The sequence below is a fragment of the Hyposmocoma kahamanoa genome, unplaced genomic scaffold (assembly GCF_003589595.1).
Source record: "Hyposmocoma kahamanoa isolate Upper Pololo Valley unplaced genomic scaffold, ASM358959v1 103, whole genome shotgun sequence".
Classification (NCBI taxonomy): Eukaryota; Metazoa; Arthropoda; class Insecta; order Lepidoptera; family Cosmopterigidae; genus Hyposmocoma; species Hyposmocoma kahamanoa.
In genome coordinates, this window is record NW_020653344.1 from 1,512,749 (window position 1) to 1,539,369 (window position 26,621).

The 26,621-nt window shown below is 37.3% G+C and overlaps 2 protein-coding genes across 2 annotated transcripts in view; one reads left to right on the forward strand and one right to left on the reverse strand.

The window, feature by feature from the left end:
- Positions 1-2,554: 2,554 nt before the first annotated feature.
- Positions 2,555-8,684, forward strand: LOC113237989. The gene is made up of 6 exons (XM_026474710.1): positions 2,555-2,561; positions 2,649-2,868; positions 3,348-4,116; positions 5,100-5,267; positions 5,725-5,903; positions 6,931-8,684. Exons 1-6 carry the CDS (start codon positions 2,555-2,557, stop codon positions 7,268-7,270), a joined length of 1,683 nt encoding a protein of 560 aa, XP_026330495.1. The 3' UTR covers positions 7,271-8,684.
- Positions 8,685-10,401: 1,717 nt separating this feature from the next.
- LOC113237999 overlaps positions 10,402-26,621 on the reverse strand; it is a 33,226-nt gene continuing 17,006 nt past the window's right edge. The window contains exons 2-9 of the mRNA XM_026474718.1: positions 25,841-26,100; positions 24,349-24,598; positions 22,908-23,075; positions 21,590-21,715; positions 19,673-19,840; positions 14,854-15,044; positions 13,101-13,272; positions 10,402-10,545 (exon numbers count right to left, since the gene is read on the reverse strand). Coding sequence (XP_026330503.1) covers positions 10,402-10,545; positions 13,101-13,272; positions 14,854-15,044; positions 19,673-19,840; positions 21,590-21,715; positions 22,908-23,075; positions 24,349-24,598; positions 25,841-26,100 — 1,479 coding nt within the window. The remainder of the gene's footprint in view (positions 10,546-13,100; positions 13,273-14,853; positions 15,045-19,672; positions 19,841-21,589; positions 21,716-22,907; positions 23,076-24,348; positions 24,599-25,840; positions 26,101-26,621) is intronic.

Below are 26,621 nucleotides of genomic sequence, written 5' to 3' on the forward strand. Positions count from 1 at the left end.
ATATCGGAGTTAAAGAGCATGTCGCTTCACTAAAATTAAAAGAGTCCATGAAATACTTAGACTATGGAAACCAATTCCATCCTGTAAGAGGAAATATCTCATTTTCTTGTCTATAGTTGCATATCAACCATTACGGAACTTCGGAGGCATGCATATGGCACTGCTATTACAATAGTGTTATAACTCAAAATATGTGAAATTCAAGATTATACCATTGTTGAACGTAAAATTTTATTCTCTACACGTCAATAAAACCGTCATTAGGATATTGTAAAAAACAACTAAAATATATCTACTTAACTCAAAATTAACTATTTTTTCTGTTTTATTTTTAGTGGAGTAATTTGACATGAAAAAATTATTATATTATTATATGAGAAGACACGATATGAAAGTTCAAAAAATTACTGAATGAAACCGATGAGTATATATATATATTCTCGTGTATAAATAGATAACTAATATTATGTAAATATAAATTATCACGGTATTCGCAAAAAGTTTCATTCAATATACGTTTTTATTTTAATTTTCAAACCGTCTTTTCTCAATTCCACAATCTTACTTACTGTCCCGTGAACCTGCTATTTCACCCTCACCCTCACTTTTACTCCATCCAGTGAAGTACTGCCACTTTACCTATTTCTGACACTAAGCGATAATGTGACCATTATTACGTTTTGAAGGGTAACGGTGCTGGTGAAATTACAGGCACATGGGACTTGTCAACTTATGACTCAGGGTGTCGGGTGCAGTGGCAGTGCCCCTCAGATTTTTGCGGTTTAAAGTTATAAGCGGCATTGCAACTGTTATAGACAAACGTCGTCGTCGTCGTCGTCGATCTCGACTGCATGGAGTTGTATTAGCGCTGAAGGGTCCTAAGGGGGCGGTAAAAGCTAGGGAACTTATGGTTTAGTAGCAGCCTATGTCAGGTATGTAGCCGTCCCGGAGAGTCACTTAGGTATATTATTTCCGGTGGCTCCGGTCTTGCTAACACTGATTACTTGCAGACACAACCAGGTAGCTAAAATAGTATACCAAAAGCTCACTCTAAAGTACGGACTCGTGAAACAGAGGACACCTTATTACAAGTATTAACCGGCGCCAATATTCGAAAACGACCGCAACAAAATCTTTTGGGACCGATCCATTATCACAGTCAGGGCTATTCTGGCGAATAAGCCTGATATTGCGATATTGGATCGGTCGCAGTCGAGGGTATTTTTCGTGGTCGTTACCATCCCATATGATGAGGGTCGGTTTCACGAGAAATCGAGAAACGTCGGAAGTATCTCGATCTGGCGCACGAAGATTATCGCTGTGTGAGATGTGGCCTCCACTGTAATAATCCCAATAGTTTCGTCCAACTTGAAGGGACAACATTTTTGTGGCGTGTCGCTTCCAGCACAAATGCAGAAATGATCCTGATCGATACAACACGTTGATTGCCGGTTCTTGAATTTGAGTCCCTGATCCCGGTCGACTGTATCATTGCCGGGGAATACCGCCTTTCCGATTTAAAAACTCAAAATTAATATTATTTTAATATTATTATATGATAAAATAACTAACTTCACATAAACTAAAATAATCTAATTTAGCCTTATCAAAAACCCCCACTAAATATAAATTTCATATAAACAATCAAAAACAGACAGCGTCGATACATTTAATTTACTCGGAATGTATATCGACACAAACGTGAATTGGAAACAGCAATACAAAAAATTACTAAAAAAAACTATTTAATTTTACGTAGTGTTGTGCAAACGACAACGCGGCTGCCGTGAACCGATAAATTGACGTCACGATCTAGTGCGAACATCCTAGACACGACAGTCGTTCAACGATAATATAAACGTCCACGACATAGCCACGACTGATAGTCGTGATTTGGGAACAGGCTAAACGCGACATTCGTCAAACGATAAATAAAACGTTGCGACATAATGCGAACGCGCCCTAACGTCTATTTATATTTTGGAAACTTGCAAATATGTAAAAAGTATTCACATATTTACACTAAATTGAGAGATGCGGCCCGATGTCATCCAACAAGATACTATCTAAATATATAATAAATATAAATAATCTTGCAGTACCCACATCAAAATTAAAGTTGCATAAATCCAGCCCGTAAACTCATATGGAAAGTCAATCAAAATATAAGTATAACAAGCTACCCAAGCATATGAAACAAGAAAATAAAACAAACAAATTCATTAATAAGTTAAAAAACACTAATATTGCAATAATATTTGGACGACAAATTTCCATAATATCGACCTGCCTCATTCCTATGTTGCAGCGCCCTGAAGGGTATTATGTTTTCTATATAAGATCTGTAACTACGTACCTATCATACAATTAATAAATTAATATGAATGTGAAAAGGTAAAGCAATTATAAACTAAATTTTATTCGAAAATGTTAATACTTAAATAATTTCAAACATGTGAATATTGATTAGTAAAAGGAATTACCTCAACCTTGTACATAACCTTAAAATGCACTCTAGATTGCAAAATTAAAATTCGTTTAAAAACAATAGAAAATGCACCGTAAATTAATTGCGATTAGACATGCATCAATCACTACGCACTAGGTATAAAGTTTTTAATAGTCTTTACACACCTTAATCTTTTCAGAGAAATTTAGAGTACAATACAATATTAAAAATTACGAGCAAATCCATAACAGACATGAAGGTCCGCTGCTTCTTCTACTAAAATCATCAGAAGAGGATGACGAGCTTAATGACAACTTTAAGCTCATAGCACATGCACTCAAGTTCAAAGTTCTTGAAGTTGATCATTTCTGTACCAATAGCCTATTAGCAACGAGTATCGTCGCTAACTACTTTGAAAAGTAAGTGCACCTCCTATTTAATTACACAATTGGTATAACTTCCCCGACTAACCAAGTTATATGCCCTAAGAGTCGATACTACGTCAGCTCGAATTCAATTTTTTCCCGTGCTAATACGGTTGATTTTGATTAGGTCGAGCGGCAGGGACTTTATTTCAGAATTTTTTTTTCAAAGGATATTAAAGCCATTCCAAAATTGACTTCAGCGGTTATCTTGTAAAATTCGAAGTAAGTTTGAGTTTCTTTTGTATCGTGAAAATTTTTAAGAATCGTGTTTTCACACCATAATCAATGTATATCCTTAATTTTACTATATATTATTTCCAAAGAGATTGATTTAACACTTTCACTATTATCCAGAATCAACCAAAGTCATTTGAGGTAGTATAGGCTCTTAATGGGAATGGGTTATCAAGATCAGTTTGATTCCTTTTTAAAATTTTATTAACTGAAGCAATTAATTACCTTCCTCATTTCAGTGTTATAAATTTAAAAGTGAAAAACCGTTACGCTGATACACACTTACCAGAAAGGCTAGCGTATGCAGGCTACTTGAATGTCCACGAACAACAATGTACGAGTATTAAGGTTAATTATTGTAACAGTTCTACAATTAACGCTGAAGAACCAGGAACTTCAGACATTTTAAACTGCTCTTTCGTAGATGTGTGCAGACCGACTAACTACACAACAATCAAAGTTGTTAGTAAACATTTGCAAAAGTACAAAGACCTAATGTCATTACTTGAAGTACTTGACGAAAACTATAACCCTATGACGAAGGATTATTGGCTACAATACGTTACAGAAAATCAATACAAAAATCGCGTAGTTATATGCGCTGAAAATTACTATGAAAGCAGTTATAAATTGCAGTATAAAATGGTTAAAGATTGTAATTTATCTAATTTCAATCGCAATAACATACTTGGAATAATTGCACCTAGACCAATGGATTTAATGTTTAGATTGTCTGTGCCGAGTATATTTTATGATATACCAGAAATTTTGCCAGAATATGAATACGAATATCCTAATTCGGCGGTTGTACATGGGAATTATTACACACATTTGACAAAAGCCGCGGTAAAGCTAATAGAGTTAGCTAAATGGATAAGAGTTGGAATTATTTCGGACATTTCAGCTTACAGTTCGAATTTTGAGGTTATATTGACATCTGCTTTACACGAGAAGAACATTGCTTATAATGTCAAACAATGTTATGATAAAACTTGTGATTTTCGTCAGGTAAGATTGTATTTTTGACATAACTTTGTATTAATTGACCTGTTGGATTATTCTAACTACAGATTAAAGCAGCGCGAGATCTTTTTTATGAAACCTACTGATATGACGGGACAAAGTCGTGCGTCTGGTGGTAAGCCTACCCATAACAGTTGTAGTGCAACTCGGAGCACTGCCTTTGTGCCCGTCACCCAGAGGCGCAAAGTTGACAATAAGGCGATTATCACACTACTCCGCTCCACGCAATGGTGTGTGGAACTGCTTTTTTCGCCGTACAAGTTGTAAGGTACAACACACTGACAACGCGTCTCACACACAGGAGTGCAGGGCGCAGGATTCATCGTCTCGTGCTCTCCGCTGCGTGGAACAGTGTGATAATTGCCTAATGTGCCAGTACTTTCACCAGCACACATAAACTTATTTTAAATCTTTTTCTTTATACGCTCAGTTTGGTGACTAGTTTTAGCAACAGTTGAGCTCATTGGAAAAGAGTTCGTTCAGGGAAGTACTGCCATCTTACCGTTAGTGATGGGAGCACTACTACGTTCCGGTTCCGGGGTAAAAATGCTGGTGAAATTACAGTCACATGGGACTAGTCAACTTTACTTATGTCTCAGGGTGATGAGGCAATGGCATTGCCCCTTAGATCTTTGCGATTAAAACCTCTGTGGCACTGCAACTGGATACTTTGGATACGGACTTTGAATAAGCGAGTCGCTTACCACCATACGCACGGCTTATTTGTCCCGTTAGGTACTTAATATCATAAAAACCAGAATTTTCGGTAGTCGCTCAAATAGGCAGTCAAAAAAAAATTAAGATTCAATGAGGCATTTACTTCTGAATTCTGCAGGCTTAGCATGAGCCCGAAGACAAAGGCCATCTCTTCTTCGAACTGTCAATTTTCTCGAGATTTTCGAGAGACAACTTTTGACTTCGGGCTCATGCTAAGCCTGCTGGTCGTATTAAGCTTGACAACGTTTCAGGCAATGATAGATTTCTACGAAGTTAAAGCAAGGATAATCATCGTAAATGTGGACGAACAATACGCGCCTGCGCTGGTTAAAACTGCGGATGAGTTGGGGTTAAACGCGCAGCATGGATATATGTGGATTTGGAGAGGTTGGCCATTTAAAAACGACAGAGGGGCATCTGTAAGTAGAAAATGATATACAACTGTTTGTAGACTATTTCAAGTTATTACACTGCTTCTTATAATATGTAGCTGAATATTGGCTTGGACAAGAATTCAACCAAACTGATTCGTTATAAAGTCTGACCTTTTTATGCTCTTTTATATGCCCTATGCGTTGAGTCAATGAAAATACAAATAATCTCAGTACAGAGTACTAAAAAAATCGACCTCAAAAATCATTCATCCCCTAGTTTGCCACCCTTAAAGGTAGAACATTTTCTTCAAATTTAAATGGGACCTCGTCTGAGGTACCCTCTTTCTAACAAAAAATAATCTTCGAAATCAGTTGACAAATAGTGAGTTATCGCGTAACATACATACAAAAAAAACGACATACTGTCGAATTGAGAACAACTCCTTTTTTAAATCGGTTAAAAAGCAAAAGAATTTCTTTATCTAACTTGCATTATTTACAGCGCATGGGAGAAGTATACTCCCTAAGTTTATTGGATACATACTCGTACAACAACAGTGCTGACTACCACAGCATATCAAACACGAATATACACAAAGCCTTTTCTGCTTTCAATAAGGCTTTGTACAACTACAATAATGATTTTGATATTTATATGGAAAATAGATCTGCAAAATACAGGTAAATAAAATAATAGTATTTCCATTTCAAACGATATTCGTGTCAATCATGCACCAATAACGCTAGAGAACTGCTAATCGATATAAGACGGCGTAGTCGGTATTTAATACCTATTGGTACCCCAGATGTCGCGTCGAGTACTGAATAGCTAATTTTGTAACTAACTTCTTTTTTACATTAACAAGTCGCAATTTATCAAAACTACTCAATTTGTAGTGATAACAAACCTGACTAGATGGCGCTTATTGCACATTTTTAAAACAGTGCCGTCAATTCTTTTATTTTGTTTAGGATTTATATTTATATTACATTATTAATGTGTGTTACAAACTAATTTTCGTTTGTAACACACATTAATAATGTTACTGGTTTGCGTCGTGTGCGTGGTGATACTAACAGCCTTGTGAATTTAATTTGAGAGTACCCTGCTTGTGCCCTTCTTGCTCGTGGTCCACCTCTCTGATGTTGATCAGAGACCCCCACCAGGTGGGGGTAATTATTTCTTCCCATAGATCACCTATGTCCACCTGGGTGGACCACGGGCATTTTGTACTTCCCGTGGCTCATCGCTTAGGTATAAAATATATAACCACAAAACTTAAATTGGTGGTGGTCCACCTCGGACGTTACTACATTTTGGATGCTGGCCGTTATAAATGTTTATGTTTATAAAAATAAAATCCACTCCTGACAATTTCATATATACATACATGTTTTTTTTTTGTGTTTAGGTATTATATATAATTTCTTTTACAAAAACAAAAACTTCCAGGTACACTTTGAACTGTGCTATTTGGAAGCACTGGAACTCAATGCACATGAGTTCTAAGGTCTTAGTTTATATTTTGATGTAGTTTTATTTTTATTTTTGATGTATTTAATAATAGCTTCCCATACTAACATAGCCTATAAGTTTTTCTAACACTCTATGATCATGACCCGAAATAAAAATTTTGAATTTGAATTTTTTGAATAACATCTGAGAAAATAATAAATTATTAAGTGAACTTATTACTTTATCTTTCAGCGAAATTATAGCGAAAATAAGAAACAAACTTGACAATCATAAATCCAATTCAGTAGTATACTTACGAAAAATTACTTCAGAAAAGGCTGAAATCATGTACACTTTCGAAATTACGGACAATGAAGTCACAAGACACGAGATCCATAAGGCAGTAACATTTTCGGATATACCCTCGACAGCATCCTGCGTAGTGAGATCGAATAAATTCGAGCGCACGTGTGACGATTACAATCTCCTGATACTCATATTGGTGATATTCACTTTTCTCATCTTAATTATGTTAATTCATATGTTTTTTACTAGTGTAATTAAGCAGAAGCAGTCTTATAATAGTTTCTAGGCAATGACGGGTATAAACAATAGAAGAGTCCAGAGAAATAACGATCAAAGTCTCTTGAGGAGAATTTTAAGTAAAAAGTATTTTTAATTTGGAGAACTTTTAAATATTGATGAAAACACACGCACAAATGCTATATATGAAGTCAATATTGACATAAATGTATGTAACGTAATGTAATCCATTTTGACTAAAAATATTTATAAATAATTTTTAACTTTTCTACCATTTATGACTAAAAGTAAAAGCTAATTTTTAATGGCCCTTATTAGCCTTTTACTGATTTAGGCAAAGTACGTTCAACGTTTACCCAACTGGATGGCGGTATTCACTCAAAACGTGTCTTCAATTACTTTGATCATTCTTCCACTCTATATCTCGTGCAACAGAGAAGTTTTTGGCATCGTCAAAAATCTCAAAGTAAGGGACAGACGTTCTATTCGCCGATTGGTTGGGCTGCTAGCACGCACACAGGCCAATTGAAAAGTCGTCTCAAAATCTCTTTCGAGACGAACTCTCGTTCTCGAAAAGTTTTATTAGTTGGTAGGTGCTCTTGAATTGCGTAATGAAAATTAAATTGCCAAAAATGTTATTATTGTTTTTATACAATTGAGAAAAATTATCAAGAAGAGAAACCGAGAAGACTGGGTGTATCAGCAGACTCGGGGGCTCTAAACTCAAGTTAATCCTCAACAGTCGATATGCAACGAGTGGTCGTGGGCAATAGAAATCGCACAATGGTACGTTCTTGTCTCGTCGAAACAATTGACTTTACACAAAAACATCCTCTTGATACAAAAGTTGCATTTAACTCTTGAACATAAAAATCTCAAATCAATGGTGTCTATGTACTAAATCTCCTTATTCATTATATTTATTATTACAATCGATAAAAAAGAAAAGTGTACAGGGTCAAGAGCACGTCAAGCTTGACAATAAAGGTTTAAATTTCACTGTATGCCCCTTGCAATAGGAACGGTCCAAAGTCCAAAGTGTCATGCATGATATGCTATTGACTACCTCTTATTAGAGACAACAAAATTTTTCGACCTGACATTTGTGTATTGACTATATCTATGATTGACACCATGTAAAAGAACTACTTAGTAGATTTTTATAGAAAACATGAATATGTTGCAGCGAGAATCGGTCTATTGATTTCTTATTACATTGTGGCTTTTTAAAATGTAACTTAAGATTTAGAAGTTATATTTTTTAATATAGAGAGAAGAATAAAGAAAGTCATAACATGGTAAGAAACCTGTAACTAATGATAATTTAGTCGTTTAAAAATGGCTACAGAACAATAAATATAGTAAAAGAGCTTAGTTTGCGTGACACGTATGCCAACAGTTCGTGGAGTTCTGCAAACTTGAGCACAGTCCGCAATTTTCGCGATGTATGTTAAGGTCATCAATTATCTCGCGCAAAACCACGAAAATAGAGTGCAAAAATTATGGTTGTACTTTGGATTACAAAAATTATGATCGTACTTGTAATATTATATATGGTGGTTTTTGTATCAACATTAATGTCTTATTTTATTTAATTTTAATAAATTTTAAATTTTCTGTTTACCGTTATCATTTTTTTTATTACAAGAAAGGAAAGTAAACGTTATACCTCTGCAATATATTCTAAATTCTATAGAGAATTTTATAGAGAACTAAGTAATTATCTCAGATTTCCTAGTCGTTCAGCTATTAACAGTTAGACGGCAGCATATTGACTGAAATTTCAATATAAAATCAAAACGTCGTAACTTGCAATAATAGCTATTGATGGTAATAAACTTTCAACGATATGCCAACTGCGTAAAGCTTAAATTATATTAACAGTTCAACATTTGTTATTTCTTTTTAAATTTGAAACTACGACCAATCCTTATCTAGATTTCATATATCTATATGTATGAGTTTTAGCGACAATGGATCTGATAGTAATCGAGGTTTAAGACTGCGTTTCCACCAGAGATGTGTGAGGTAGCTAGGCGGTGTGCGAGGAAAACGAACCTATTGGTGAGGTTCGTTTTCCTAGCCTCGCTTAGGGCAGCTCTGGTGGAAAAGGCTAGCGAAGCTAAACATTTGTACATACGAAAAAGCGAGGGACGTATGCGAGGAATGTGTGCGAGGTACGCGAGCGAGGAATGTGTGCCAGGTTCGGAAGCGAACGCGCCGTCGTCGTCGCCTCCGCTCACTCCACCACACCGCACACACCCCGCCTCCCGCGTATAGTTAAAAAGAATCCGCTACTCATCCTCGCATCGCTCAACTACACACCGTTTTACGCCTTCGTTACGTATCCACGCACCGCATAACTAACTCGCACAGCTTTGGTGGAAAACATCACACCATTTCACAGCGCAAGGAAAGAAATACTTTGATGGATTCTAATGCTGTACCGTAAGTTTGTAAAAATACCATACTTTGCGCCAACTCTAAAACTAACTAATTAGGTATTGTAAATATTTAGTATCAATATTTTTTAGTGGTAAAGTAAAACTTCAAATCGATCAGTAGGTAACACATGCCAATAATAATATTTTATTAAAATATATAATATACATATATGGCAGTACTTCACTGGACGAATTCTGTCACAAGGAGCTCTACTGCTGTGTATACCGCTACATTTCAAGCTTCTTAAGAGTTGATACTACTCAGCTCGAATTCATCTTTCTCCCATGCTAATACGGCTCATTTTGCTTAGATCGAGTGGCAGGGGTACGTTATTTCAGAATTTATTTTTATACAAATTAAATTAAAGAAATTTGAAAAATGTATATCGTACAGTATACGTGTTCTATGTAGTTCCATTGATATAAAAAAGTAATTGGTACCTATATGAAGTACCAATTGAAAGCGGTTTTCTTGTAAAATTTCGAGGTAAGTGTAAGTTTTTTTTTCTAACGTGAAAATTTTTAGAAAGCGTGTTTTCACACAGAGTAGTAATCAGTAGGTATATCTTTAATTTTATTCCAAAGTGATTTATTCAACACTTTCACTGTTATATTATTACTCGAAAAAGTATTTTTTTTACTGCTTTATAAGATCCTAACCCATACGTATGATATACATATTTAGGTCGAATTTCACGTCCATACGGAACATTATGCTACATAAAAAGGCAAAGATTTAACCAAGATTTCTAATCAGCTCTTTAAGGTATCTGATGTCTTTCTTGTCGCGAATCTCCTCGTCGTCAAAATCGCTGTTGATGGACGTGGTGCGTTTTGTGGATGCCCAGGAACCCGGCATGTCCAGGATAAAACTCCGCACCTGGTAGAGTAAGAAGGTTGCAAGGAAAGTAAAAAAGTTTTTTCTTTACAATACCAAGTAAGGAGACGCACAAGTTGTGCACCTGGTAGTAAACGACACACCTGTCCATAACAGTTGCAGTGCCGCTGCGAGCTTAAGGCTGCCTTTCCATGGGAGATGTGTGAGGTAGCGAGACGGTGCGAGGATGTGTAGTGGCGCTGAGAAACCGCATGATGATTTCCAAGAAAGCTGTGCGAGGATGCGTTACGAACTCAGTCAGTCAGTGTCAGTTAGTGTTATAGTTTCGTAGCTCTAGTTTGATACACCGTTTTGCACACATTCCTCGCACAACTTTTGCCTCCTGCCTCCTTGGCCGAGCGGTTACCATGCCGGACTGCCAGGCAGAGGTCCCAGGTTCGATTCCCGGGCTGGGAGAAATATTCGTATGGCCTACATTTATTTCTCTCGTGAGTTTGGGTGTAATTTGTGGTTGTCTATGTGTGTGTCCATGGCACCCGCGACACAGGGTTTCCCTAGTGCGGGGCTATCTTGAGTGTGTGCGTTATTATTATTATTAACTTTTCTCGCTATTTTGTATGTTCAAATACTTAGCTCAGCTAACCCTTTTCCACCGGAGCTGCGCTAAGCGAGGCTAGGAAAATGGAATAATCCTATTGGTGGATTTTTTCTCGCACACCGCCTCGCTACGTCGCACGTCTCTGGTGGAAAGGCAGCCTTAAATCGCAAAGATCCTGCACTGCTACTGCGCCCGTCATTTATGTCTCAGATAAGTTGAAAAGTGCCTGTAATTTCACCAGCACACTTAACCCTTCAAAATCGAAACGCATTGTGAAAAATTACTCTCTTTTAGACATTAAGCCTAAGGATGATTAGCCAAATTCCATTGTAGAGAGTTGGTATAGCTATTATTACTCTCAATCTATCCAATTTACCTTTTGATTGACGGCTCTAAGATTCTGCAGAAGCTTCAATGCAGACCTTTTCTCAGTTGGGTGTGAAATTTGATACAAACGCAACGCGCGATGAAACTGCAATAAGTTTTTATCAGATAATTGGAACGTCTCTTTTATTTTATTTATTTTATTTTTTATAATAACATAATATTTTTATTTACTTGAGAAGTGGAAGAAATGCTACAAGAATAGTAAAGGAAACCATTTGATGCTAGAATCACAACTCTTCAGAGAATATTGTGCGATCTTCTACATAAGCAGCTTGTGGGTTACATACATTCAGAAACAGTACTCAGTGCTCTACGTGGTTAATACATCAACGAATTCAGGATGCTGATGGAGCTGCCGCTGTAGCGCGTCAGGGATTTTGCGAGAGCACGTTTCGATTGTTTCTACACCATCATGCGGAATGCGATGCACATCCCTAGCGCGCGGATCGTGCCAGCACCAACAGCATCCTGAGCATGATAGCGAACCGGCTCGACTCTCCGTACGTGAAGCATTGATCTATGATCCACGTGCGTAAAAATAAGTGGTAGTGATATTTTCTTCTCTGTTGTTTTGTGCACATGTACTAAATTGTTACCATCGAGTACCTATATAACCTGAAATAGAGACGAAATAAGGGCCATCCATCCCTGGCAACTCATCAGGGAAATGGGCCTTATTCACTTCTAAATTCAAGTCTCATTTGCAAGGAAATCATAAATTAGAAAGCTGAAATAGTACAGCGCCAACAACTGACTTGTGTGTACGTCGTCTCGTATTGTAATAAAGATAATATCTCTAACTATGGGGGGCTGTTCCATTCGGCGGTATGGAAAAAACCGCGAAACATCTAATTACAAAACAAACGAATCACATTTCGTCGGTAATTAAATACTAAATATGTCATTTTTCAATTTTCGTACATTATAGCAAAGCTCAAGTTAAACTTCAAACTCAAGTTAAAGTCGAATTGAAGTGAAACAATTGAGGACACCCGTCACTGATTTCGAATTCGGGCTGGAAAGCGCAGTTGTCACCGCAATGACATGGCCGAATAGTTTTCAAACAAATTAAACGACATTTTGTCTCTATTTCTGGTTATATACTCGATGACTGTTATCAACACTAAATGAGTCCACGTTACAGGGATGAATAAGTCGTGTGCCTGGTGGTAAACTACACGCCTGTTCATAATAGTTGCAGTGCCACTCAAAGCTTTAAATCGCAAAGATCTGAGGGGCACTACCATTGCGCCTGTCACCCTGAGACATAAGTTGACAACACCTTTATCCTACAAAACTAACGCTCACATTAGTGCTTGGCGGCAGAAATAGGTAAGGTGGCAGTACTTCCCCGCACGAACTCATTCAAAAGGAGATCTACTGCTACTATTTTTAGTATTGGTTTGTTCTACCCCATATCCCAAAATATTTCTTACAAAACGTAAGCCACTCATTAAAATTATAATCTAGCAGGCAAGATCATGTTCAAAAGAAACAAGATCGTGTTAATTTGGAAAATTGTGTAAATGACAACATTTTATACGCAACATATTTTGATGACGAGTTTCAATTAAATGGAGTTCTAATTCTGTAATCGATTAAATCACATTACCCGTTCAAGAAGGCACCAAGTATGCCGATAAGACTGAAGAAAGATGATTGGCGTCAGCACCGTAGCGTAAAACGCGGCTTCCCTGTCCAGTAGGTCCTCGGTCTGCGACATCACATTCACAGTACCACGGAACTTATGCAGAAATGCCTTGTTCGCGTGTTCTTTATCAAAACTGTAATGGAAAAATTTAGACACGTGAAAATCAAGGACCAATCTTTTTCAAGACGAACGATTTTTCCGGAAACACGTATACCTTCTGTCTACCACATTGTTGGCAAATACTGTTCAATTGTTAAACTTAATAATTAGAATTTTTCAATAGAATCTCATGACATTCAATTCTAAAGTCTTTGGGATTCCCAACAAAAGACAGCTGAGAATTTATCCGGACTTATCCTTAGGTATTTACTGTTATATAACGGTACGTAAAATGAAGGACACATCTAAGGATATTCTCTAAAGAATGTGCTAATTTGTTACACGATAGCATGTACTTCACTCGATTACATAAAATCTCGAAAACAGGTTAAAAATAAAAATCTAAAACGAATTATTTAAGAATAAAATATCTAACCTTGCAGATAATTTTTATATGGAGATATTTCTCTTTAAGCACTACAGAGAAGCTGCTAAATTTTGATTTTCAACTAAAGCCCTATAGTTATTAAATTCACATTAATCCCAAAAAGCTGTCGCCAACGGGCGCTTGTTAACGTCAAATTTGCTCCGCTTGTTCTTATTCAATCATATTCATTTTCTGCGCGTTGATTGGACGACGCGCAAGCTATACTCGTACACTTCTTAAAATCTAGGCTCGCGTTAAAATACTTTACACGCCGGATACTCCAAACAACGGTCGAAAGTTATTTACCTACTACTACATACATACAGCAAGGCACTATCTGCACACGCGCAAATGTGTGCGTGATGTGGCAGGGTTACGCATCACTTCTCGTACTATTACGTTACATAGTCAGAGCGGCAACATAGCGAGAATTGTAACGCGAATCTGTTATCTATAATTCTATTAATAGAATCCTAATAATTACACATGTTCATTAGGTATTTATATCGATATAATATTATATTTTTCATTAATTCACTAACTAGAATAATACTGAAGATTTATTTAAAAAATATATTAAAAGCACTTAAAATGTTATATTTTGGATAGGTACTTTTAAATAATGTAACAAAGGTAATTGAATTTACTTGTCCAAGGGTACCTAGTTAATAATTAGGCATATTTACTACATAATATTTATCAGCAATACAAATTGAAAATTCGGGGACCCTTGTCTACTAGGTCACGAACTTCTTTTAACATACTTCGCTTCATATTCCGGAAAACGAAAGAATCTCTCTTTATCCAGTTTAGATGTTGACAAACAGCCGTACACAACACAATTCACGACCATTATAGTAACGTACATGACGTACAATGATGTTATATTAACGTACAAGTTTCGTAATGAATAAATGAAAACTATATTCAAATATCAACTGGCTCGCTGACGGCCTTACGGTCGTTAACTCAATGTGACCGTCAATGTGCGGGGCGTGGTGCGCTATCTAAAGCTAGGGAGGGGCGGAGAGTGTCCACTCTCGTTACTTTTTTGTTCTCTGACCTTACTTAAGATTTACCTACTCCACTCTTACCCTATACCACTACCTTGCTTGAACCAAAGTATCTTGTGCATAATAGCCATATCATATTTTATCTTCTTTCCATTATTTTACTGGTGCCACTCACTAAGGTAAAATGGCATAGAATCGTTTCACAATATCCCTGGCAGTGGGATGAATGTCGAAGCAGACTTTCTCCAATTCTTCAGCTGGTCTTTTACTGGTACTCTTGTAATGCCATTCTTGATTATCGATGGACAGGTCGGGTCCCACGTTCCCGATCCCCAGAATGTCTGCGTCTTGACATGCACATGGCCACTAAAATTAGATTAATCTTGTTAAACCAACTTACTTTTATTAGTATAACTAAGTGACGGTGCAAACAAGTAAGCGACACGGCTGTCCATAACGGTTGCAGTGCCACTAAGAGATTTAAATCGCAAAGATCTGAGGAACACCGCCACTGCGCCTGTTACCCTGACACACGAGTTGACAAGTTCCACGTGCCTGTAATTTTACCAGCACCCTTCAAAACCGGAACGTGGTAACGCTTACATTACTGCTTGGCGGCACAAATAGGTAAAGTTGCAGCAGAAAAACCCTGGAAAAACCCTCACAAGGACCTCTACTGCTGCTAAAAACTTATATACGGTGTTACTATTATTTTGTACGCAAAAGCCGACCAGGCCGGAGCCGAGTCCAGTCATTGGATTAATATACAACGTTTATACGTTGGTAGTGTCCATGATTGGTTAAAAAACTTTATTATTAAAGACGGAAAACAAACACTAATGTTAGTCTTTTTTTACACAATATCTTCGTCCAATGTACTTATCTTGAAAATTTTACACTTTGTAAGTTTTTTACGCAAATGATTCATGAATAAATGAATCAAATGCAAGTTAAACAATTCCTGGCAATTTTTGAAAATAAGTTGCCAAACATGAAATCGTTTAACTTTAACAGAAATGGCAGATTTTAGTTTCAAGGATATCGACCTTATATTAGCGTTTTAATATTCTGGACTAAAGTGGGAATGCGAAATCAAAAACGGCTTTCACCGAAAGAACTTAATTCAGTCCATTTACCGTTTGAGAAAGGCTGGTAACTGGCAATGTTCCAAACTAATTTGGAACTGTAAAATGAAATAGACAGGGCTCCCCTTTCCTAGATAACTTGACGTACCCATCTTGCAGCTTGGCTCTCAGTTATGTGCAGGATGAATCCCACGACGGCAACGCAACAAGCCACTTAAGAGATTTGCAGCATCTTCTTATTTCATTACGAGCAGCAATTCTAAGATCGCTAATTCCCATGGCAAGTTCATGGTGATAAAGAAGTTAATCAGCAGTGAAATGGTACTGTATGTACTGGTAAAGGAAAAAGATGGAAAGTTTTTTTTTTTGTTAAACGACTCGTTTGTCCATAGCAGTTGCAGTGCCACTGAGAGTTTTAAATAGCAAAGATCTGAGGCACATTGCCAGTATGCCTATCACCCTGAGACATAAGTTGACAAGTCTCGTGTGCCTGTAATTTCGCCCTTACCCTTCAAAACCGGGACGCAGTAATGCTCACATTACTGCTTGATGCTAGAAATAATAAGGTGGCAGTACTTCTCTGGACAAACTTTTTCACAATGAGCTCTATTGCTAAAACTGCACAAGTGCGTCAAAGGTCCATTATCCATCAAAACGTAGCGGAAAAGAAGCGTAGATATATCTCCATGCCACTAAGTCAAAGTTTACCAAAGTGAGCGCTGACCTAGGGGGCGGTTGGGGACTCGGATGCAATTGGAGGCGTTGATTCTGTCAGGGGATGCTACCGCATTTGAAAAAAAACCTGTATTGTCTATAATAAACTACACTACATATGTTTTAATATAAAAAATACGTGTTTTCAATTATTTTTTTATGGTGGTGGGCGATGAAATCTTTTTATCTTGCCTAAGTGGGCGGTGAACCAAAAAGTTTGGAAACCTGTGAAATAAGTCAATATTAATGAAATAATATCGGTGACTGAAACTCAGCTTTTCCACGCTCCGATTTGGCAGATAACGAGCCGAAAACATATCTCAATGACTGGCAAAATATCACTTCTTAGTTTGATATCACTTGTTAGATTGCTCTACTGGGTAAACTTGAGACCAAAAAGAAAATGATGATAAATACTGAAAAAACGTACTAAAAATACTTTGAAAAACCAAATACAAAGATCCGACAACAAGCACATAGAAAAATTCGTGAGGTACGCTGGTTCGTTCCGTGGCTTAGTTGGCATAGCGTCTGGCACGATTTGCTAGGGGACGTCGTTTCGAATCCGGCCGACTCGAAGGATTTTTTTCTAAATGTTCGATCTTTGCATTAATAATTGCAACAAACTAGTGGAGTAACTTCACAAAAAATAATTGAATATCAATTCAATAAAAATTTAATGATGATTAACTCTTGGTTTTCAGTTCTCAGGTTGTCGCAATTGCTATAATTGGAAATGAATCTTTTTGTTTTTGCAAACTAACCAACGTTTCGGACTCTTTACTAGTCCCACTGTAGAGCTTATCAATATAAATATCTTTCTCCCGTACAAAAAATCAAAGTTCATTCGTCTGGAACTTATTTAATAGATCTTATTCCTGACATGTAGAGTATCTATAGTAAAAATTGTTTCTATGGACGCGACGAGTTGATATAGTATTATCGTAGTTTTAATTTTATCTGGACTCTACCATGTCGAACCTAAACTCCGTGATATCATAAACAGCATTTTGAGAAAAATATACATAAAAGATTTTTCGGATTTTTGTAATTTTTGCGGTTAATAAACATAAAAAGATACATTTAACTTATTTTTTATATCACATGTTCAAAAAATGTATCCCGCTATTATAATTGTACTGTGCTAAAGAAGCTATTTCTATAGATGAACATAATAAATTTATTTTCCCTTGATAACGGCCAAAAGATTCTTGTTGTAATTAAATACATATATACACTGTACTTGCAGTGTTTTACTTAATAAATGAAATATTATGTGGGTACACGATTGAAACTGAATTACTCACAGAAGAGATTAACCATAACAACACATAAAATATTGAGGTTCTCATCTCAGATTTGCACCAATCATATTAAATTATCAGCTTTCCATGCGCAGATGAAAATAAGTTTCAATTTTCAACAAACTATTACACTAAAAGTAATTTTGTTGGTCGCAAGTTTTCTTGCTTTGCCCAAATTTGACATTTTTGTTGGCAGAAATCGACGAAACAACAATAGATTCAAATAAAAATTTATTGAAACAGATTGTATATTTACAGGTGTTACCATATCTTAGCCGGTTATTAGTAATAAACTTCCTTTATTTATGATACCAAATGACAGGACGAACAAGTCGATGGCCGATGCTTAGAGGATGGAAAAAATAGTCTAAGGTCTGGTGCACTGCCACTGCGCCCGTCACCCTAAAACGTAAATTGACTCATCCCACTCCTATAATTCCACCAGTATGCAGTACCCTAAAACCTAATTTACATTACGAAATTAGTGTCATAAAATTATTTTTATCGTGTTAATTTCGTGTATGATTTCACGTGTAAACATACTAATACTAAGTTTATTACGCACGCATTAATTTCACAAAATTAAATAGTTTCGTAGGAAGCGCGATTTTTGGTAAAACTGTAAAAGTAATGAAAATTTCAGCGATTTTAGTAATGAAATTAGTTGCATGTTTTGTTGCATTACACGTCATTACATGCAACTAATTCTTATGATCGCTTACCGAGAGATACTAATATTAGTTTCAAATTAAGAATAAATGCAATATGTTTAGCTTCGCAGAAATATAGCTGCCACTAGGTAGTATAACAATAGCGCACTTTATTTTGCTTTCAATTTGATTTAGACGTATGCTTCTTCCTTTCATTGTGTCTTTGATCTTATTTTACACTAGCGCCTTTTGTGTTACATTTTCCATTTGCTCCTTTCGCCTTGCATTTTGCACTTGCGCCTTTCACCTTACGTTTGCCATTTTCACCGTGCATTTTGGGCTTCCGCACTTCATGGCATGCATATACACGAAATCTCCACATTTCTCATATTCTTCACAAATTGACCCACGGTGCAAAATCGTATTTTACGTCCTAGGCCACATGTATTGAGCACAAAGTTCTGTAAAACAGCTCTACTTAGAAAGAGTGTTGTTAAACTTGCATCGGTCATATTATGTAATAAAATTCCGGACCGCATAAAATCACTTGAGACTCGTAATGTCCAATACTAACAATATTATGCATATGTAACATTTTAAACATTTGTCTTTATTTCATACGTCGATATCGGTAATTATGTTTGTAATATTGGTATTTCAAATGGTGCATCATAGAAAAATCATGTAGCACCAAAACTGTGCCAATGTTCTCTATCTACCTATGATGATGAATAAATAAATAAATAAATGCTGAGTTTTTTAAGTAGAAAACGCAGAACACGATAGACGCTTACGTGTGTTACGGAAGTTTTAAAGCAAGATGAAGATGATATTCCTAATTGTAAAAAGAAAAAAAAATTGGCTGAGTGAAGAGATAGATTTCTTACAGATGGCGCTACGGCAAAAAAGTCGCCGAAAACAAAGATCTGCAACAAGCACTTAGAAAAATTCATAAGGTTCATTCCGTGGCTTAGTTGGCATAGCGCCTGTCACGGTTTGCTGGAACATTGGTGCGAGTTCAGCCGCATCGAGGGATTTTTTTCTGAGTGTTCGATCTATGTATTAATATTATAACAAACTAGTGGAATAATTTCACAAAAATATTGAATATCATGGTGGTCCCACATTGTGACATTCAATAGACTTAAAAATTTTATAATATTAAATACTCAACTGTAAAAGTACCTGGCTGAGTGAAGAAATAAAAACAATTCTCAAGATGTAAATTTTTACTGCCAAACAAGCAAAACAGGTAACAATAAATATATTATCTTGAACTTGACACTGACATCGTCACCTCCATACATCACATCATAGTCCATTAGTTCATTTGTGACAGTGGTCTTCAGGCGCACCAGGTTTAATGCACTTGGCGTCACATTGCTCAGCACCAGTTGCTGTAGTACTGACTGAAATTTTACAAAACAATTAAGAAATGTTTTAACGTAAGCGTACATTGCTGTCAAATTAAAATCATGAAAATAGGGAAACCCAGTGTCATGGTGCCATGGAGACACAGATAGTCAACCACAAATTACACTCAAACTCACGAGATAAATAAATTTAGGCCATACAAATATTTCTCCCGGCCCGTGGAATCAAAACCTTTGCGTGGCAGATCAGAATGGTAACCGTTCGGCGACGGAACAGTTAAATCATAGATTTCGGCATTTGTTCATCCCAATTTTTTCCAACCAAAGATCATTATTTTGTCTAGAATTACTTTAACACACTAGTAGATAATGGCATCCGTGCCATTAATGTATTCCGATACAATCTGTCTTTTTGAATAAGACATGAACTGTTAAATTCATTTCTGAGTGCATTTTTAACTTAATTCTCTTACATACAAAGAATGTTAACATTGTGCCGTAATTTAACTATATTTAATTTTGATTAAAGATTTCTACATAAAATTTTTATACTCTTCACCAGTTCACCAGTTGAAAATCGCTCAGCGAGATATAGAACGAGCAATGCTCGGAGTTTCTTTGAAGGACAAGGTACGGAACGAGGTTATCCGACAAAGTACTAAGGTCGTCGACATGGCTGGTAAAATAAGCAAGCTGAAGTGGCAGTGAGCTGGCCATATCTGTCAAAGAACCGATAACCGATGGGGGAAGCAAGTTCTTGAGACCACGGCTGGGCAAACGTAGTGTAGGATGCCCTATGGCCAGATGGAGTGACGATTTGCGAAGGGCTGCTAGCAGCAGATGGATGCAACGAGCTGCGGACCGGGCGAAAACTACGATAGCAGTGGACTACGATAGGCTGTTGATGATGATGACATAACATTTTTATATGGGACTTTACTCTCTTGACTCTTTGTTTTAAGACGAGCCATTTCAATGCGAGCTTAGATTTTAGAAAGTGAGGTATCGCGTACTGTAATTCAAAATGAATAAAATAGGAACAGGCGTAGAAAATTTTACACAAATCCAACGTTGACAAGCGCCCGATGCCGACTGACGGGGCTACGGGCGACGCGGCGTGTCGTTAAACCGCTGGGCAGTTTGCAAATTTTGGGATAAATGAGAATTTAATAACTGATAGGGCTTCAGTTGAAAACCAAAATTTAGCAAGTTCCCTATAGTACTTAAAGATAAATATCTATATATAAAAATTATATATTATGTACAAAATTATATATTTTATTCTTAAATAATTCATTTTCGACTTTTATTCTAGCTTGTTTTCCGGATTTTATATGATCGGATGAAGTACAGGTTCCTGTAACACAGCACATTCTTTAGACTGTATCTTTAGGTGTATCGCGTATTTTTTGTAACACCGTTATATAATAGTAAATACTTAAACCATTTGATCTAGCAAAACAGTTTTTCGCGCTTCTTCTCCTGTGACACGCCTTAAGTTAGTTTTCTTACGCCTCCACATATCAAAAAGCTATGAAAGCGGTCATGAAAGCTAAAAACGTTTATCAAAGCCATGAAAGTGTAACCGAATTTTGTCTGGAGTTTGAAAGATTAATAACCCTCATAATGTCTTGTGTGGCCACACAGTCTAATCCATCCCATTAGACACTGATCTCCTTTACAAAGTACCAATACAAGTTACGAACTTCCTGCCCTCTCGACTACGTCGTATAGATGGCGTAAAAACGATACCAACGGCTTTATAACCTAGAAAACCAGACCAACCGTTAAACGTAGACCTCTTGTGGGTCTTGTCTTGGCGATAGGTGTATATTCATTCCGGGTTCTGCTTATGGTAGTCTTGACTGTAGGCGCATATTTACTCCGAGGTCTGCCAATGATAGCCCTGAACTGTAAAGACATATTATTACGGGTGAAACTATGATACGTTTCAAGATATGACATACCCAATTCCTTCAAAATATTGTCTTCGACTTAAGAATCTCGCGCTTTTATAATTTCAACTTCCTAAAACCATGTTATACATACATACATGTATACTTCACGCCTTTCTCCCATTGGGATAAGCAGAGACAACAGTCTTCCACTAGCTACGGTCCTGACACACATGCATACTAAAACATCATGTAACTACAATAATAAAAATATTTTTTTATTATATATGCTAAGTAACGGGATGAACGATGAACATGTCGTGCGCCTGGTAGTAAGTGACACGCCTGTCTGTAGCAGTTGCACTGCCTCACTCAGAGATTTAAACGCAAAGATCTGAGGGGCACTGCTATTGCACCCACATTGGACACATTGGTCGCCCTGGCATACGTTGACAAGTCCCACGTGCTTGTAATTTCACCAGCACTCTTCTCACTCAAACGAAAAGTTACCTGTAACAACTTAGAGTGGTTTGTATGCCACGGAACATAAGGAAATAACGCATATTAAGCGACCGTGCGAATAGCAGTTGGCAGCAATTGGTACAACACCAAGTGTTGCCACCAAGTGCTGCCACTTATGGGATAGCTCTGCTAAATACCAACTGGCCACCTTGGATTCAATCGACAAGCGTGGCATGATTTATAGGTGACTCGGAATTAGTAGAAGCGAAGCTGCAGAGCCTTGAACACCGCCGTAAAGTTGCCTGCTTATCGCTATTCTACAGAATATATCACGGAGAGTGTGCGATGGAATTGCATTATTTGATTCCGCCTTCCCCTTTCCGTCATCGGGGGACTAGACGTAGGCTGACGTTCCACCACGTGGAACACGTTCTACGAGGTGGAACGTGATCCACGTTCTGTGTTGTTGCGCTTCCACAATCCACATTTATATGGCGAGCGGCTAGAAAGTGGAATTCTCTGTCTGCAGACTTATTCCTCGAACGCTGTAACTTGGACCTTTTCAAGGAGAGAGTGAATAGGCATTATTTAGGTGCACATGCTATATCGTCGACCTCATCATAACTTTCCATCAGGTGAAATGGAGTTCAAATGCGTACTTATTTTTTGTGGTACACAATTGTACCACTATATTTAGAAAGAATATTTGACCTACAAAATGTCGAATCGCCTGCAGTATTGCGCACCTTTCTTGTCGTAGCAACACTGGAAGATGAACTTTTCATCAAATTTAACGGTGTCAGATGATGTATGAATTCCTCCATGATGTAGCGTGCGCGTGAGATAATAGGTTCCGCCGCACGCATGTGTTTTGCAATATCCGATGGACGTGCGAAGTTCACGTATTTGGATATCTGAAGCACAATAATAATAAGTATGCCAATAAATCTGCCTGCATCCTCTATACCACTTCTAGGAACAACATCATTTCTGATACGTAAAAGCAGATATAATAATAACGCTCAGAACAAAAGGAAATAAAACAAATTGTTTTATATTTGTTTTTTTAAAGAAACCAAATATTTCGGGCCCTTGGTCCCATGATCACGGCTAACATAATTGACATGACAGGTCCCATAGTCAGCCGTGACTATGATTTAGATCTGAAAAAATAGTTTAATTTCCTATATGTAACAATGGCGAAAATCTATGAACTCCGATACTCAGAACAAAACTTTGTTGATTGAGAACCGACAGAAGCGTTTTAGTTCCTTAATTCTTCTAACAGTTTTAATTGAAGTACAAATTTTGTAGAATAGAACAGAAAATCGTTTATTCAACCAAGGCAAAAAACATAAAAGAAAAGGTAATAACATAAAAAAAAGAAAAACAGACTTATAGCTCCATGACAATAAATAACTTTGTTATGGGACTTGAATACCTTTTTGTTAAATCCGGACATGCCACCACGCAGAGGTCCCAGGTTCGATTACCAGGCCGGGAGAAATATTTGTATGGCCTACATTATTTATCTCGTGAGTTTGGGTGTAACTTGTGGTTGTCTATGTGTGTGTCCATGGCACAGGCGACACACGGTTCGTTTCCCCAGTGCGGGGCTATGTTGAGTGTGTGCGTTATTATAATCAGGACATCCTCATGTATACCCTTGTCGGACTCGTACCGACTAAAACCTGACGGTGTTTCGCCCCGTTACTTTCCGATGGTAACGCGGGAACACAACTAACTGCACACACTGCACACTACAGTGATGTACCGAAACCCAATGCAATGTTCGAGCACCGAATATCCCCGCACCCGATACACGGAGGCCAACATATCTCTGTCAGCTCTCAACCAAGAAGTTTTTTCTAAACTACTTTCTACATACCTTTCTTGTCTAATCTATCGAATCTATACCTTTATTTTTTTTTTTTGTTTTTGTTACTTACTTGTTACCTATAAACAATCATCAGCTGGAAAATGTCCGGGCCTTTTTGTTACATCTATATAACTTGATCGTCCTAAGCAAGGACCTACACTCCTGAGCCTTTCAGTCTATAAACGGATGATGATTCGTTAAAAACGCGTCCTGTCCTCACTATGAAGACCACTACACATATAGACAAATTTTCATCTAACGAAGTTTAATATACCAATATTTTTTTTTTAAGAAAGCTAAGGACATACTCGGTTAATAGTACACCATCCATGTTTCTTAACAGTGGCGGGATCAGTGATGGCCATCCAAGCGATAGCTATCAACCTCGGGAGGGTGACGTGAGGCTCCCCAGCAAGCTCTATTGGTGTTTTCATCAATGCATCCAGATCTGGTTCATTTTCGTACACTAATGATTCAAGTTTTAAAAGCTTTGCTCGTATTAGGGATTGTAATAGCTCATGAATAATAGATCTAATGTCTGAATCGCCTTCTAAATTTCTGGGGAACAAATAAACGATAAAAGTTTTGTATAATATGATAGTTGTTGTTCAAAAGAGTTGAAAAAACAATTTAAGGGATGGAGCCAAAAACAAACAGTTATTTGCTCTTGCTCCATAGTTTCGAGCCAGTCTGTGGAGGACCACATTAAGGATAATCCTGAGCTTCCACGGCGGTGTTTTCATTAAAAAACTACACTCACTACAAAATCCTCATACATGAAGAAGTCGAGCAAAAATTCAATTTAAATACGGTGAGTTATCTGTTAGTTCAGCTAATAAAATATATCTGAGCATCACGGTAGTTTTCAAGTGAAAAATAATAGTTATTTGTTAGGAGGCTGAGTAAGAAAAGGAGACGAAGATTGAACTACGAGTGTACCGAGTGGTTCAAAAATAGAATCCAGAGCATAACGAGGGTTTCAAGACACGAGACACAAAACAAACACACAACCTTTCACCTCACTATAGCAAGGATAATGGTAGATGAAAGAAAAACAGTTGAACTATAACAAATCAGTTTTAATAAATAATAACAAAATTAGTTATCGTTGTCAATGTCAACAATAATAAGAATAAAATGAAAAAATAAAACGACAAATCGCGTAGTTGAACGTGTCATTATGTTCATCGAAAGAAAATATTGAGTGCACCACATCCATCCATCCATCGGTCCATCGTTTGGTTCGAATTTTCCACGCTAGCGTGGAAAACACGCTTTTGCGCGCAGATTTGTAATGAGAAATAAAGCGTTTCCGAGCTAGTGAGGTGAAAAATTAATTGCTCCTTACCCAAAAAATATAACTTTCTTGTAATACCCACAAATCATTCTTTATTGACCCGCAAATAAACAATGGTCAATCAGTGTACCGCTCTTCTTTGCAATATTAAGCCTCCTAAAACCTAGCAAACTACAATGAAAAGATATACCAAATGTAATTACGAGCTTCAGGCCCAAGCAAGTATGTATGTTAGTTTTTTATGAACAATATTTTTCTATGATCACTTAAAATATAAAGCGCTAAATTTGAACGCGATATTTTCATTATAATCAATTACATACTATGACTAATATTCTCGTGGTCTGAATCAGTTCACGTATTATGTAGGTACATTTACATGTACACGGGGCCTCACGTCAAGTTTGTAAAGCCGTACTATTTATTGCCTTTGTTATTTTTTTACCAGTTAGATGCTATAATATCTGCGAGGTAAAAATATAATGTCAATTAACTATACCAACTTGAGCATTTCCAACATCAGTCGGGCGATTGTCCCAGCAGAAGGTCGGGGATACTGAATACAATCGCCGTTGATCAATTTATTCGATAACATCGGTTGAGATTCGAATGCTGACACCAGCTCCCGTTGCCTGTTGTCTTCGGCTGCTAGCCAATCCAGAGTTAACGCGGATCGGTATGCTGCGATCCCGATTGGCGTTGTGCGAGTCACATTGTAGGGCTCTATCGTTGGACGAAAGAACTTATTGTCTGCACCTGCAGTCTAATTTAAGAATAGTTTTAAAAACAAACCATATATATAACGCTTTAATTACGAATGAATTAATAAATAAAAAGTTATTCTTTGACGCAGGTGCTTGTATTGAAACCTGAGCAATCGAAGGTGAGTGCCACCATGGTGAGTGCTCTGAGGAGCTGTTCAACCTCATCCCCCCTTCCCCGTTCCTGCTCAGAAGCACGCGTGCTGGCCTTCGTAGTCACCGGTTCACTACCTGCCGCATTCCATCGCGTACTAAAAGGTTCGGTGGCTCCTTTCTCTGCCGCACGGTTGACAAATGGAACTCCCTTCCGGCACATGTCTTCCCTCCCTCTTATGATATGGGGTCCTTCAAACGAGGCGTGAAGAGGCATATTGTAGGCAGGCAGGGTGGAGGCGGCTAGTGCAGTGAAGATTCCATCGCTGCACTAGGTTCCTTCGCGTTTGGATACCACTTTCCACTTAACATCAGGTGGAGTGGAGTCATTTGCCTGTCAGGTATAAAAAAAAAAAAAAAAAAAAAAAAG